This window comes from Gymnoscopelus braueri (assembly GCF_963280865.1).
Source record: "Gymnoscopelus braueri genome assembly, chromosome: 16".
In the NCBI taxonomy this organism is placed as follows: domain Eukaryota; kingdom Metazoa; phylum Chordata; class Actinopteri; order Myctophiformes; family Myctophidae; genus Gymnoscopelus; species Gymnoscopelus braueri.
Window position 1 is genome coordinate 46,664,300 of NC_137616.1, and position 16,796 is coordinate 46,681,095.

General features: G+C 41.8%; 2 protein-coding genes across 2 annotated transcripts in view; one reads left to right on the forward strand and one right to left on the reverse strand.

The window, feature by feature from the left end:
* The window catches only part of cdc42bpb (CDC42 binding protein kinase beta (DMPK-like)), a 419,833-nt gene that overhangs the window by 387,999 nt on the left and 15,038 nt on the right, over window positions 1-16,796 (forward strand). The window lies entirely within an intron of this gene.
* LOC308103024 (pleckstrin homology domain-containing family G member 3-like) overlaps window positions 1-16,796 on the reverse strand; it is a 79,468-nt gene that overhangs the window by 36,396 nt on the left and 26,276 nt on the right. The window contains exons 3-4 of the mRNA XM_080452876.1: window positions 5,060-5,320; window positions 3,120-3,337 (exon numbers count right to left, since the gene is read on the reverse strand). Coding sequence (XP_080309002.1) covers window positions 3,120-3,337; window positions 5,060-5,320 — 479 coding nt within the window. The remainder of the gene's footprint in view (window positions 1-3,119; window positions 3,338-5,059; window positions 5,321-16,796) is intronic.

Consider the following 16,796-nt stretch of genomic DNA (forward strand, 5'->3'; position numbering starts at 1 on the left):
TTTGAGACCCCCAAATTGATATGCATTTGGCCGCAGACCCCCCGCCCCCCCCCCCCCCCATCTGAAAATGTTTTGTGCTATGGACACCCAGAAGAGAAGATTTGTGATGGAAAAAAATCTAAATTATTCAACACTTTCAAGATTTTTCAAAAATGTTCAAAAACAGCAGATGTACAAGCTTGCAGCGCAGCACAAAGTGACACACTGGGAGCTTGTATATCTGCTATTTTTTGTTCTGTTCTAAACCACTGTTTTAAATCCTAAGAATGCCTTGAAAAACTGATGCTGCTCTACAGCTAAAATCCCCCCCCCCCACACACACGCACGCACACACACGCACCCACACGCACACAAAAGAAATACTCAATGTATAAAGCTCAAAACGCGCTGCATCGCAACAAAGATGTTTTCACTCCTTTTGTGTCTGCAATATGGAGATAAAGGTTTGTGCTAGACAGTGGAAATGGACATAAAGCTGTAGTGCAGTGATCCGGTAAAGAGCTGTTGTTATGTAATCACATAATCCCCCCGTCTCTCTAACCTTAACCAGTGAGCTAATTATAGACCACCTTTACACCTGGTATTAACTCATCTCGGGGGATGGGATTGTAGTTGGATGATTCTTAACCATATGGTTATGGCTAGCGGATTCCATGTGTACACTTCTCAGAGTTCTTCATTTGTATGCATTTCACTGTAAAATCCTGTGTTAATTTTACTCTGAGAGTGTACAAATGGAACCAAATGGACCCTACTCTCAGAGTTACAGACCTGTAAGGCTCCATTTGGTTCCTAACTATCAACAAAGATCCTTGACATATCACCAAGACATGGTACACATTTCCCGTCTCCTAAGTGGGCGCGGTCACCCTAGGTGACTACAGTTTGACGTCAGATGTCGCCAACGTCCATTGATCACTGTGTTACTAGATCTCACGAGAGTGTGTTGTTGACACACAGGCAGATCATTTCCTCCCGATTTGTCTGTCTGGAAAACACCATTGCTGCAGCAAGCTCACAACGCGTCGCTGGCGCGTTGTTGAGCTTGTAGATCGGCTATTTTCGGAGCACGACACCCACACTAGTCAGGGGATATTAAAAAAATCTTGGAATAAATTCCTTACCAAAAAAAATCTTCACCAATGTGTTTGTAAAGGTGTCTAGTAACACATTTCACAAAGACTGAAATGCAGTCCCCCTAGGAGAATTTTTGACAGCTCCTTAAAGTTGGGGTACCCACCATAACCTTGGTTAAAAAAAATCTAAATTTAATTCTGTTTTAAGTAGCATGTGAGGTGTCAAACTAGGGTGTTTTTAAGATTCTGAATCCATTGCAAGCATTTGTTTTGCACCAAAACCACTCCTTGGGCTAAAAACGGCCCAATCTCAATGGGCTTTTTACACAAAAAGTATACCTGGAAAAGGATGGCTATGGCCGTTTTTAGCCCAAGGAGTGGTTTTGGTGCAAAACAAATGCTTGCAATGGATTCAGAATCATAAAAACACCCTAGTTTGACCCCTCACATGCTACTTAAAACAGAATTAAACTTTGATTTTGATTTTAGATTTTTTTTAACCAAGGTTATGGTGGGTACCCCAACTTTAAGGAGCTGTCAAGAATTCTCCTAGGGGGACTGCATTTCAGTCTTTGTGAAATGTGTTACTAGACACCTTTACAAACACATTGGCGAAGATTTTTTTTGGTAAGGAATTTATTCCAAGATTGGAAAATATTCTGCTAATATCCCCTGACTACACACACACAGCCAAGCATAAAATGACTTGTCTTAGTTCTACTGGATCTCTCCTCCTGGATCTCTCCTCCTTTTATTACGTTTTAGTTTAGTTTTCGTCAGAGAAAAAAGGTCTACGAAAAATGTTCATAAATTGTCATCATTTCAGTGGACACCACCTCCTCATGCGCATGTCTTATCATTAGGGGTGTGCCGATACATCGTCCCGCGATATATCGCGATATGAAAACGGGACGATATGTATTGTCGTGACGTCATACTGTATCGAAGGGGGAAAAAATAAATGAAATGATGATGAAAGTTAGAGGAGTTCTTACTGTATGGTGTGTGTTATATGAAATGTGAGCTAACCATAACCACAGTAATCCTTAACACATCGTGTGCCAGAGGTTTATTAAAATAGGGTACATCTAGTGCCAGCATATCTTCCATCCACTTACGTTGACATGTTGCGTGCTGTAGAAGCCCCGATGAGGACGCGCATGTAAACAAAGCCTGCGTGCGAGACGGCGGAGGGTCCCGACTAACGCCTGGAACAATAATATTTCTAACGCGATCCTCCATTGCAGAGTGATCGGCGATCGAAAACGGCTCATTTCCACCACGTTAAAAAGAAATGGGAGATATTAAGCTTTTAGTCAAGGAGATAACATTGGAGCGGACGACCGGAAGGATTTTTTGACATGGATCCACATCCGGCCTCTCCTTCTTAGAGACTCCTTGGATGATCCCAAAGTTTCGTTAGTTTCCCACGTGGGAAAAATATATATTTAAAAAAATGGGCCAAAAACGGTCCGGACCGTTTATGGCACTCACTGAGACCTGAAGCCGATTCTACATGTCTCCTAAATCTCAACAGTTTTCTGAAAAACGTATGTTTCTATATCAGTGGTGCTCAATCTTTTTCATGTCCAGGACCCCCAAAATGATATGTATTTGGCCGCGGACCCCCAACAAAATATTTTGTTCCAGGGACCCCCCAGAAGCAAAGATTTGAGTTAAAAATGTTCGCTTTAAAAATATATTATGTTCAAAGATTTGCACACATTTTTATGATTTTTTCTAAAATAGCAGATATACAAGCTCATAGCGCGGCACTCGGTGCCGCGCTATGAGCTTGTATATCTGCTATTTTTGAATAGCCTAAAGTGTAAAATAATGCTTTTTAGCTCAAATCTAAAAATGACACAGTTCCAGGTATTAATGGGTTAAACTGCAGATGATGGCCAATGTTGATAATAATTGAAAAAAATTATAAATAATAATACCGTATCGATATCGTGAGCCCAATATCATGTACCATATCGTGAAATTACACCCCTACTTATCATTATTATTATTATTATTATTATGGTTCCTCCTCACCTCTACGATCATCCGCAGGTCTCTGACGTACATGCGCTCCGTCTCTATGATCTCCATGACGACGCGGTCCAGGTACGTCAGCTGAGGGTTGGGCGGCATGCTGCTGCCGCCGTCGCCGTCACCGTCACCGGTCGCCGTGGGAACCGGCTCCTTATTGGTCCGCTGGTGGACCCACCCCCTGCAGTGACCACGCCCCCCTCCCGGTCCAGTGTCCTCACCTGGCAATTCAGCAAATATTCATTATCAGCATGGATTACAGCTAATTGATCTAATCAATAAGACAATAAAGTCACACAATTATTTGATGTTATTATTTTGGGCAACTTTTCAAAAACGTCTTTGGCTATTCAAAAATAGCAGATATACAAGCTCATAGCGCGGCACCGAGTGCCGCGCTATGAGCTTGAAGATCTGCTATTTTTTTATTATCTTGATATATTTTTTTGCAAAAACTCAAATCTTTGCTTCTGGGGATTCTACAAATGTCTTCTAAATCCTAAAAAAAAACGCATGTTGCTATTGATGGGTCTAATTTTGTACCATTTTCTTATGGATCTAAAGTGTACCATTTTCCATTTGTACGTGTTAGTATGGTTAAAAGTGTCAGTGCCTCTCAGGCAGCCTGCAACGTGGTTTTGGTCTGATGGGCTCCTTCAGCTATGTCAACAATATTAGATAACAGGTTAACCTCGTTGCCACACGGATTTGTTGTTATAAACTCTGTGCATAAATGATACCCCAACCTTGGTTGCTCGGGAAACTGAGCCATTTAAGACATAACTGAACGGCTGACGTGATGACGAAAGGCGTAACCCCACGTTATGTGTATAATTACGCTGTATCTCTGTTTTAACGTCAGAAGAATATATCTGGAACCATGCTTTTCCAACGCTTGTAAAGATCTCTTCTCTGGAATAAACCCAAATACTATTATTAACACGTTTCCTTCCTCCGTTTATTGATGTAATGAATTCACATCTGACCGATATATATGGACCGGTATTTACAAGGAAAAATAAAGCTATCAGCTATAATCAGTGGTTCTCAAACGATTTTCATGTCAAGGACCCCCAGAATTATACGTATTTGACCGCGGACCCCCATCTCAAAATATGTTGTTCCAGGGACCCCCCAAAAGCAAAGATTTGAGTTAAAAATGTGCCCTTTAAAAATATATATATAATATATATATATTCAAAAAAAAAAAAAAAAAAAAAGCAGATCTACAAGCTCATAGCGCGGCACTCAGTGCCGCGCTATGAGCTTGTAGATCTGCTATTTTTGAATAGCCAAAGTATAAAATAATGGTTACAATGACAGATGCTTTTCCCGGTCTTAACACATCGACCGCCAGAGGTTAATCTCATAATGTACTCACCAGTGCCAAGGTGTTTTTGTTGTTTTTTTGTTTTTTTCATGTCGCCATAGATCTTGTTAAAATCCTTAAGATTGAGCTCTACACGGTCTGTTTACATCCGCGAGATCTCCCTGTATCTCCCAGTGAAGATCGCGTGTCAAACGGGGCATCCATGTTGTAGTTAGAGCGGATTACGTTAAACAGTGAAATGCGAGGAGAAAAAACTACAGGAAGAGAATTGAGTTTCAGTTTCGTCTGTAGAACGAGAGCAGACGTGATCGTCAAAACCGGATCCCAAATAATTCTATTTCCGGTCATCAAACCGGAAACGGAAGTGGATCAAAAAAATTCCGAAAGTGAACCCGGAAGTGAATAGCGCGAAAAGACCGTGGACCGTAGGGCTACGGTCTCGGCGCTTAACAGTTGGATTTAACGGACCGTAGGACTACGTTCTTGGCGGTTAATGTGTTAATGGGTTAAAATAGTGAAAATAGCCAATCACAATGCGTCGCATTTAAATGCGACGCGTTTTTCCATATTGTGGGGAAAGCTTTCAAGTCACAAGTCAGCTCGTCTCTCTGACCTGTATCTGTGTGGGCGTGTCCCTCTGGAGGGCGGAGCTCCAAGTCGACGTGGGCGGGGTTACTACCGGAACTCTCCGAGGTGGGCGGGGCTAGGCTGTCATCCCGAGAGGAGGAGGTGGAGCCTGAGGAGAGGGTGGAGATGAGACTCACGGGGCGGGGCGGCTGACCCGCCGCGGGCGGAGCGTCCGAGAGGTCAGAGGGCGTGGCGGACGGAGCGCGCTCATTGCTGCTGACGGAGGCCGTGGACAGACGAGGGGATTCTGGGAAATGAAAATGGAAGAAGAGTTATTTAGAGTTTTATTATCTCTGCCAGGCCTTAAAGGTATCATGACATTCATTTTCACTTTTTTTATTTTCAATGTTTTATTTGGGGTTTTATGACCTCAATTACACCCAAAAAAACTGAACTTAGAACATTCAGTGGATTTTCTGTGGTCTGGGGTTTTCTGAATAATTAGGCTGAAAAGTAATCTGAGCTTGGCCCTTCGACAGTGAGGTCACAGTCGATTAATCCCGCCCACTCTCCTCCCCTCCCCTATCCTTTCCTTTGGGGGGGGCGGAGCAGAGGCGATGATTGACAGGCAAAATCCCTCACCAGCGACACCCGCAGGCAAAGATTTCTTTTTTCATTGCAGTTGAAAAGGCTTTAGAAATGTGAGAGAAAAACACCTGCCATGGATCACTGGAATGGAATTTTCACTTAAAACTTTTTGTACACTTTTGAAGGACCAGGACAAAGACTTTGAATGTTGTGTAAAAGTGAATGTCATTAAACCTTTAAGCCAATTAGACGTTTTAAAAACGCCTTCTAAATCCTAACCTGAGATTTCAGGAAAAACTTCCTGTTGCTACGTAGCAACATCTAAAATGACACAAATGCTTTCCTGGTTTTAAAAGGTATAACAACGTTTAGGCTTTCCCGGTTTAAACACATTAAGACCTGGAACACATCTGTGTCACATTAGATTTCTTTGGCTATTCAAAAATAGCAGAGCTACAAGCTCATAGCACGGCACCGAGTGCCGCGCTATGAGCTTGTAGCTCTGCTATTTTTGAAAAATCTTGAACATTTGTTTTTTTTGTTTTTTTTTCAAAAAACTGTTAGGATTTAGATTTTTTTTTTTGGAATCGCCTCAGGTCTTAATGGGTTAATGGCCGGGGGCGGAAATGATGTTTTTGCCCCTGCCCGTGTGTCTGTCTGTCTGTGAACTGTTAGACTGAACTCAGCAAAAGCACTGGAACTTGGCCTACGCTCCCAGTAGGCCAAGGAGGTTTTTTAACAGCCCACTATACGTCTTGGCCTTTAACTCTTGAACCGTACGTAGGTCATAGAATTAAAAAAGCTTTCCCCTGGATTCCTTGGATCATGACACAACTCCCTACAGGCCCGCTCATTACTGCCTTTCAACATTTCCCACCATTTTTGTATTTTCTTCAAAACACACTTTTTTACTACTCCTACACAATGTGTCCAAAACTCATGCAAATCAGTTTTCTTTAGGGGGTTCCAAATGAACCCTTACAGGTCTGTAACTCTGAGAGTGTACAAATGGAACCAAATGGAACCTTACAGGTCTGTAACTCTGAGAGTGTACACATGTAACCAAATGAACCCTTACAGGTCTGTAACTCTGAGAGTGTAACAAATGTAACCAAATGAACCCTTACAGGTCTGTAACTCTGAGAGTGTACACATGTAACCAAATGGACCCTTACAGGTCTGTAACTCTGAGAGTGTACAAATGGAACCAAATGGACCCTTACAGGTCTGTAACTCTGAGAGTGTACAAATGGAACCAAATGGACCCGTAAAGGTCTTTGATATCAAAAGGTTTGAGAACCACTGCTCTAAGTAGCAGAGACAAAAGCAAATTCACTTCCACCCATAGGGGGCGCCACAAGTGCTACAAATCTAATGTACAAAATGTTTGTTGCAAAAACTTGTTTTTATGATTCCCCCCCCCCACCACCACCACTACCCTTTATGTTTTTTGTTTTGTTTTGACCCTTTTTGCTGTACGTAGTGTCCTTTGTGTGTTTAAATGCCTTAAATGTTATTGTGCATGAAGTGTGTGTGTGGTTGCTTGGGAGCTATCATTGTTAAAGCAATGGAGAGAGAATGGACAGCACTCAGCGGGAGCAATCCCTCACCACAGAGATATGTCAGTTATTTAAGACAACAACCAAAGACATCATTACAATAACACTGTGTGGTTATGTCATCACCAGTTGTGGAAGAAGTACTCAGATGTTTTACTTGAGTGAAAGTACTGTAGCAATACCACAATATAGACTATACTCTTAAAAGTACCAACAGTAAAAGTATTCATTAAGCAGGTTGTCCCAATTCACTAGTTGTTGTTCAAAGGTTTAAAAAAAATCATTCGAAAATAGCATCTTGTCACAATGCAACGTGTTCCCTTTTCAAGAAAAGAGACATTACATTATATTGCTATGCACGGACAAACAGTTCACACAGTCCCACTAATAACTTAACAGAAGTGTATCTTTTCAGTACATAGATTGTCACTAAAGCTTTCCTATAATTGTAGTGGATTAAAAAGTACAATATTTGCCTCTGAGATGTAGTGGAGTAGAAGTATAAAGCACTGAAAAATGGAAACACTCAAGTAAATAAATAAATACCTAAAAATTGTAATTACATTCTGCCACTGGTAATAACAGGGTAAGTGTTACAAACACAGCTCAGAGTATGGAGGGATCAGACTCATGAAACTAAAGCTGTTTGAATCTATAGACGGGCACTTTTAACACCACAAACCAGGCCAAACATCACCTACTGTTTAATAGGATTTATAAGACACATTTGAAATGCTCTACCTCTGTTCAAACTGCCAACAGTAATATAATGTTGGGAGACGTGGATAACACATTATTTAATAGCATTCATACATGGCAGTACTTTTTAGTCTTTTAAGATTGATATTTGGATAGATTGTTTATCTTTCTATCTTATCTATCTATCTATCTATCTATCTATCTATCTATCATGTGGAATATTTGCAGAAATGGCAAAGAATTGCAGTCCAACTGACTGAATATAGGCACATGCACACGCACGCACGGCCCACATGTTGGGAACATCGCTGTAATAGATAAACTAAAACTGAAATCCTTATCATTGTCTCAAAGGCTTGAAATAATGAGTGAACTCGGAAATTTGGCCTCACAGGTAAAACCAACTGTGGAAAAACCTGGGTGCTATCTTTGACCCTGACCTCAACTTTGGAAAGCACATTCAGCAATGTCACCAAAATAGCCGTTTTACCATCTGAGAAACATTGCAAGAGTCAGACCCTTCCTCTCCCTAGAGGATGCTAAGAAACTGACTCATGCCGTTGTAATATCGCAATTAGATTATTGTAACACACTTTACACAGGCTAGCCTATAAGGAAACCATTGAGCGGCTGCAACTTATCCAACATGCAGCAGCCAGAATCCTAACTAACGCCAGGAAAAGAGACCACATTATCCCTGTACTTGGGTCCTTGCACTGGATCCCTGTTAAGTTTAGGATATATCTTCTTTTTTTTTTCACAATTTTGTAACCCATTTTTTCACCCAGTGCCAATGGCCTGTGTAATCCTGGGCGCTACTCTCCCTCTGCCAGCCTAGGGAGAGCCCAGAACTGAGCTCATGCCTCCTTCCCTAGGAGACACGGGGAGAACATGCAAACTCCACACAGAAAGGCCCTTTCACCAACCCCACCTAGGGTATGGGCACTGATGATGACGCGGAGGAGGAGAGGACACGCCCCCAGCACCCACAGCGTCCACGGCGGGAATCGAACCAAGGACCTTCTAGCTGTGAGGCGACAACTCTACCGACTGCGCCACCGTGCCCCCTTAGGATAGATTTTAACGTTTGTTTACTTGTTTTTATGGCCTAGCGCCTTTCTATTTATTGGATTGCCTGTTGAATTATGTCCCAGGCTGCCCCCCTCAGGTCACTCTGTGCTGGACTGCTGACAGAGTTATCGACAAATGGCAAGAGACATGGTGATGCTGCCTTTGGTAGCTATATGCGCCGAGGATTTGGAACATACCCCCCCTGCATATCAGACAGGCAACCTCGGTTGCTGGCTTTAAGAGGCAGCTAAAAACACACTTCTATGACCTTGCCTTCAACTGATCTCCTTTTAACTGTGTTTTCCCTTTTTAATTTCACTGTTCTTGACTAGACTTTTAACTATGTCACCAAACGTATCATATATGATACACACATTACACTGATTTTTTTATAAATCAGTGTAATGAATACTTGGACCAAGAACCTGTTGTATCATATCTGACACATCCCCACTTCCCCCTGGACCATACCATTTGCACTGCAGGTAGTTACAGAGCCTCAGGTGGTCTGACCCAAAATGGCTGCCATCAACTAAACAGGAGAGGTTGATGCACTACTAACAAACAATTATTTTTTAAGCAGTTCGGGTACGTTTTCCTAGTATATCTTTACTAATATTTTGAAATAAGTGTTGGATAACTTGAATGCACTTATGAGCTCTCAAAATTTAGCATTTGAGTTTGTTTTTTATGATGTCAAAAGTGTTTGTATCATATTTGATACTACAGGTCTATAGTCCTTTATGATTTGTATCATATTTGATACTACAGGTCTAAAATAAATGTTTTTGTAATGTTAAAACCGACTTGATTTTTTATTTTTTTTTCAAAATTTTATCCCACGATTTTGTAACCCTATTTTTTACACCCAGTGCCAATCTCTATGTAATCCTGGGCACTACACTCCCTCTGCCAACCTATGGAGGCCAGGGCCGAGCTCATGCCTCCTTCAATGCATGAGAGCTAACTGACCTTCTTATCACCTGACAGGGGAGAGTTTCCCTGGTTGGACGTAACGCGTGGAAGGAACACGTTATTCCAACCAGTTCCTTTCCCCTCCATCAGGCGCCCCGGCTGGCCAGGGGGGAGGCAGTAAAAAAAAAAAAAACGACTTGAAATACTCCTTTTAATACCCCTTGTATCAAATATGATACAACAAATAAATGATACAAAGGAATGTTAAAAAAAATAAAACAAAATCAAAAATGTTTTAAGACCCAATAAAGTGTCCCTTTTCAAAATTTTGGAATTTTCTGACCTTTCCTTCATAGTTCAGGTTCTAGAGGGTTAACTTATTGCTTTGTTTGACCTGTGTTTTGAACTTTAAACTACATTTATGTCTGAAAGGTGCTCTATAAATAAAGATTATTATTATTAGATGACATGATTGACTGCATGCAGCTGGTATTGGCATTCATGCGTGTGAGTGATTGCGATTGGTGGATTTTCTGCATGTCCAATCACAACATCAGAGGTAATCAGGGCAACATCAGAGGGCAGTTGTCATGGTGATTAAACAACAACATGGGGTTTGATTGAGATGTAATTTATTACATCGGCCGATCACACGCATCACTGACCAATCACGAGCTGCTTCGAACAGCTTTGATTGGTAGATGATGTGTGTGCGCCTGTGATTGGCTGTCGCGGACGTACCAACGAACCAATCCAGTGTGTGTTTGAGAGCGTATGTGACCCGCCCACCTGCACAGAAAACACAACAAACACACACGTGAACATTTTCAAAATATTTCAGAACAAAAATATGAGATGGACAGGCCAATCTACAAGCTAAATATTTAAAATAAAATCTAACATTTTCAGAATGTTAAAAACTGCTCCAAAAGTTACCAAAATAGCAGATCAGCTATTTTCAGTATTTTTGCACAGTGTACAACAATGTAAAAAATATGATTTAAATATAAATTAGAACTAAATATTACAAGGCATTATGGGAACTACAGTAGATGGCCTTTTTGCTCTGTCTGTCTCGGTCTGTCTGTCTGTCTGTCTGTCTGCTCGCCATGCTTACATTCAAAACAGTTTCAAACAGCAACACTTTCCTCCTGCCAGCCAATCACTGAGGTGTGTGGGTGGACCACACGCACGCACGCACGCACGCACACACACACACACACACACACACACACACACACACACACACACACACACACACACACACACACACACACACACACACACACACACACACACACACACACACACACACACACACACACACACACACACACACACACACACACACACACACACACACACACCCTCCTCAAACGTGACTCCTTTCTGGCAGGAAGCCAACTACAACTCGTGTGTGTGTGTGTGTGTGTGTGTGTGTGTGTGTGTTGGGGGGGGGTGAACTTCAGACTTGCTAAGGGCAGTCGTCGGTTTGTGACCTTTGTATACATTTGAATGCCGACACACACAGTGCATGTTTTGTGCACTACGAGGTATCTACTGTACTCTGTTCTATTCAGAGTAACACTGAGCCAGTGGACAGAGGAAATCACCACAAAGCGTGTAGATCGGCTACTTTTTGCCACAAAGCTAATGCATGAACCACAAAGTATATAATAAGGACTTAAAGGGGAAATCCACCCATTTTCAATATTTAACTATGTCATTAATATAGCATAAAGGAGTTGTGTGGAAATAAGAAAAAATTAAAAAAAAAATTAACATTGCAAAAAAATGTAACATTGCAAAAAAATTAACATTGCAAATTACACTGTGATGACTCATCATGGTGTAATTTGCAATGTTAATTTTTTTGCAATGTTACATTTTTTTGCAATGTTAATTTTTTTTTTAATTTTTTCTTATTTCCACACAACTCCTTTATGCTATATTAATGACATAGTTAAATATTGAAAATGGGTGGATTTCCCCTTTAAGTGGTTCGTGATGATTAACGTACAATCACGTGGTGAACATCACTACTAATGATTCATCCTCTCATAAACATACGCAACCAACACACTGTCATAATAATAATACTACGACTCACAACAAACATCAACCTATCGACAGGGCAGTCACAATTATTCATTTAAAGGTAGGGTAAGTGATTTACTATGGTTAAAATAAGTGTTAAATAGCTCTATATTGTGATAGTACTCATTGCTATAGAGTGTTTGTTCAGTAAAAGGAGTCTCCATGTCTCTCCAGCTCTTTATTAAACAGAAAATGCATTTTCAGTGCTCTCTCCTGATTGGCTTAAATGTTGTCACCTACCTGAAAATGTACTATATTCTGTTTACTAAAGAGCTGGAGAGACCCCTGTGACCAAACAAACGCTCTGTAGCAATGATTACTATCACAATATAGTACTTTAACCTTTTTAACAAATAGATTATAATAATAAAAAAATATCACTTACCCTACCTTTAAGTTGACGATTAATTACGTCATACAAATAATTGCGATTAAAGATTTAATTGTGTTTGTGGCATTGAACATTTGGGAACATTTGAATATATATTTTTTATTTCTATATATTGTTTAAAATACAAATAAATAATGTAAGCTTATAGATCTGCTATTTCAGCTTTTTTATATTTGAAAATGTATAAATATTTTTCTAAATGGAAACGATTAGGCAGAATAATTGCTGTTTTCTCAAATAATTGTGATTTATCGAGAAGAGAAGAAGATCAATTGAGTTGGTGCCTTGCTCAACGTGACTTACCAAACCAGTGTTTGAACCTGCGATCCTCCCACACACCCCGGAAAAGAACTACATCCATGTTTGAGCGCAGAAACAAACATTGGTCCCTATGTCTGTCTCCCTCTCAGCTGTCCTACTGTCTGTCTCTACTACACTGTCTCTCTCTCAGCTGTCCTACTGTCTGTCTCTCCTACACCGTCTCCCTCTCAGCTGTCCTCCTGTCTGTCTCTCCTACACTGTCTCTCTCTCAGCTGTCCTTCTGTCTGTCTCTCCTACACTGTCTCTCTCTCAGCTGTCCTCCTGTCTGTCTCTCCTACACTGTCTCTCTCTCAGCTGTCCTCCTGTCTGTCTCTCCTACACTGTCTCTCTCTCAGCCTTCCTACTGTCTGTCCAACACTGTCTCAGGGTCTCTCTCAGCTGTCAGTCTAAAGACAATACACAGTCCGTTGGGCTTTGTGTTCTGAGGAAGTTAAAGTCCGGCTGTAAAACTTCCTCTTAGAGTCACTCCTTCCATGCACACGTGCACGCGTGCGCACGTGTGCCCACAATAACACATACACACTTGAGGTACAGAGAGCAGCTTGCGGCCATGAACATACAAAGTAAAAGAAAGAGGAGAGGAGGGGAGGAGGTGGTGATGACTTTAGGAATGTGCGTCACTATATTGTCAGCATGTTATACGAGTCATTCCTCTATAGCAGAACTATGAACATAATACAACACACACACACACACACACACACACACACACACACACACACACACACACACACACACACACACACACACACACACACACACACACACACACACACACACACACACACACACACACACACACACACACACACACACACACACACACACACACACACACACGAGAGGAAGTTCAAGTCAGTAACAGGAAGCAAAGGAAGCTCTCCTGGATTTGGAGGAAGTGGAGCTTAGGAAGTGCCTTTCAGCTCTGCAGTTCTCATTAATGGCCAAGAAAGTGTCGCTATTTCCCCCCCCGCTGGCTCCCATACATTTTAAAATTGATAATAAAGAAAAATAATAATCTGCTATGAACGAAGAACCATGAGGCCGAAGAATTTGAGGTGGAGGTTCTTCCTTGGCCTACTACTGCGTGAGCCATAGAGTTAGAATATATCTGGAGGGTGGACTGCCCCGCCCCCAGCTATTTTGAAGCACCCGGAAGTACCTCTACTTCCGCACTTGGGCACCAAGTGCAAAATGGGCCACTCCCACGAACTTTGGAAGCCAAGGGAAAGGTAAGACATCAAATTTCTCTTTTGGTTCTCGAGCTAAAACTTTGCGAACCACTAGTCTACTTCTCTAAATTTTTATCCCGCGATTTTTGTAACCCATTTTTTTTCACCCGGTGCCAATTTCCTAAGTGATCCTGGGTGCTGCACCAGCCCTACACCAGCGCTACACCAGTTCGAACCCAGGACCTTCTAGCTGTGAGGCGACAACGCTACCGACTGCGCCACTGTGCCCCCGCGAACCACTAGTCTAGATCCCATAAGCCAGACCGACAGGCACCTGACTGTCTGGTCCATAGCCTCGAAGGACTAAGATATCCCATACCCTGGAGGAATGCTCTATCCTACATCCTACATATACTTAAGGAAACCTCTGTGGGACAGAACCTGTCTGTCGTGCCCGGTTCTCCTCAATGGCGGGAGCAATTGATCTGAATTTGCACACGGGCATTGACCATTAGCATATGCTCCAAATAACGAGGGGCGCACGTGCGTGCGTGCGCATGTGTTAGAACTGTTGCAGGTACCAAGTACGAAGTCACTTTCCATCCCTGACATACTGTCTATATGCACAGCACATAACCCAAACTCTGCACATACTGTGGGTGCTCATACACCCGGCTGGGTATGGACTAGAGATTATTCATTCAGATAAATGAGTTGTAATTGTAAATAGTTGTAATTTGAAAAGTATTGGGTTTTTGAGGTCGTTGTCACTGCTGCCTGCCTGTCTGTGCAACAAATATGACACTGACTGGCCTAGCAGTAAGCAAGACTAGCTTCACACACACACACACACACACACACACACACACACACACACACACACACACACACACACACACACACACACACACACACACACACACACACACACACACACACACACACACACACACACACACACACACACACACACACACACACACACACACACACACACACACACACACACACGGAGCGAGACAGTGTTTGATGACAGTGACCTATCACCAGCTTTGAAGTGACTGGAGGCTTAGAAGAACAGAGAACACTAGTCTCTCTCTCGCTCTGTGTGTGTGTGTGTGTGTGTGTGTGTGTGTGTGTGTGTGTGTGTGTGTGTGTGTGTGTGTGTGTGTGTGTGTGTGTGTGTGTGTGTGTGTGTGTGTGTGTGTGTGTGTGTGTGTGTGTGTGTGTGTGTGTACAGTGAAGGTCAGGTCAAACTGTGCAGCGTCCTGTGTGATGCTGTCTGTCATATATTGTCAATGTTGAGCAGAAACCTTGTTTTAAATAGCTCTATATTGCCGTAGCAGTCATGGCTATAGAGTGTTTGTTCAGTAACCGTGTTAAATAACTCTATATTGATATTGATATATGATATCAAAAAAGAAATTAAACTTAGTAAATTGTACTTTTGAATACTTGAGTATTTACTCGAGTACATCTTGTCCGCCCCTGCTGTCTGCGAGGGTGTTTGTTTGTTTACGTGACGCCTCAGTCCCAGGAGGGAGGGGCTAGGATAATACCAGCTTGTCTGCTCAACACAAAGGCTTTGTGTTGTGTGTGTGCGCGTGTGTGTGTGTGTGTGTGTGTGTGTGTGTGTGTGTGTGTGTGTGTGTGTGTGTGTGTGTGTGTGTGTGTGTGTGTGTGTGTGTGTGTGTGTGTGTGTGTGTGTGTGTGTGTGTGTGTGAGAGAGAGATGACACAGTGTGAACAAGAGCCTTGACACTGGCAGAGAGCAGCAAATCAACACATTCACACTTGTTTTGGTTTTCACCAGATCCTTTTCTGACTGTGAAAATAAAATAATAATAATATTTATTATTATATTATTTAAACAATAATAAATAAATAATTAAAGTAAATAAACAAATAAAATAAAATAGATAAAACACATGTTTCTGTTTTCTCAGTTAATATTTCAGGACAACAAACTACATCTAATTGGCAGGCAACATTATTCAGAGAAGAGAAAGCAAGCGAGGAAGTGTGTTTGTGTGTGTGTGTGTGTGTGTGTGTGAGTTAGAGAGAGAGACATAGATCACACACACACACACACACACACACACACACACACACACACACACACACCTTTACCTATGGTCTTAGATTACCGAGGCACTCCACTGTCTCTACGCATTTGAAGTATTACCATGTGCTTACCTTGCTTACTGTAAATCGCTCTGGATTAAGTCCATTGTAAATTGGTGGTCAGGCTGCTGAAGCTGTGTGTAAAGAGGTGTGTATTCTCCTCTGGGACACACGCCCCCCCCCCCCTCCCATCTCTCTGAAAGACCACCTGACTGGCATTTCACTTCTCTGACATTTATCAAAAACAAATACGGAAGACAAACACACCTGTTGCGTCCCACACACACACACATGGTTGTCAACCGTCCGTCCCTTGACATAATGGAAGTGTCCCTTATTTGGAAGCTAAAAGACGTGTCCCTTATTGCATTGGTTCTCAAAGTGGGGTCCGGGGACCCCCAGGGGTCCTTGGGGGGGGGGGTTCCAGGGGGTCCCCAGCAAAATGAGTTAAAATAGCATCACAATAATTTTTAACCACTTTAACCTTTTATACTTTGGCTATTCAAAAAATAGCAGATCTACAAGCTCATAGAGTGCCGCGCTATGAGCTTGTAGATCTGCTATTTTGTAGATCTGCTATTTTTTAACAAATCGGGAACATTTTTGCAAAACTTTGAATATACATATTTTTAAAGCGAACATTTGTAACTCAAATCTTTGCTTCTGGGGGGTCCCTGGAACAAAATATTTTTAGACGGGGGTCCGCGGCCAAATACGTATAATTTTGGGGGTCCTTGACATGAAAAAGTTTGAGAACCACTGTCTTATTGAACTGATAAAAGGGACACATTTTGTTCCTTGTTTTAAGGAAACAAATGAGCATTACTATAATGCAAGTTGTTAACCA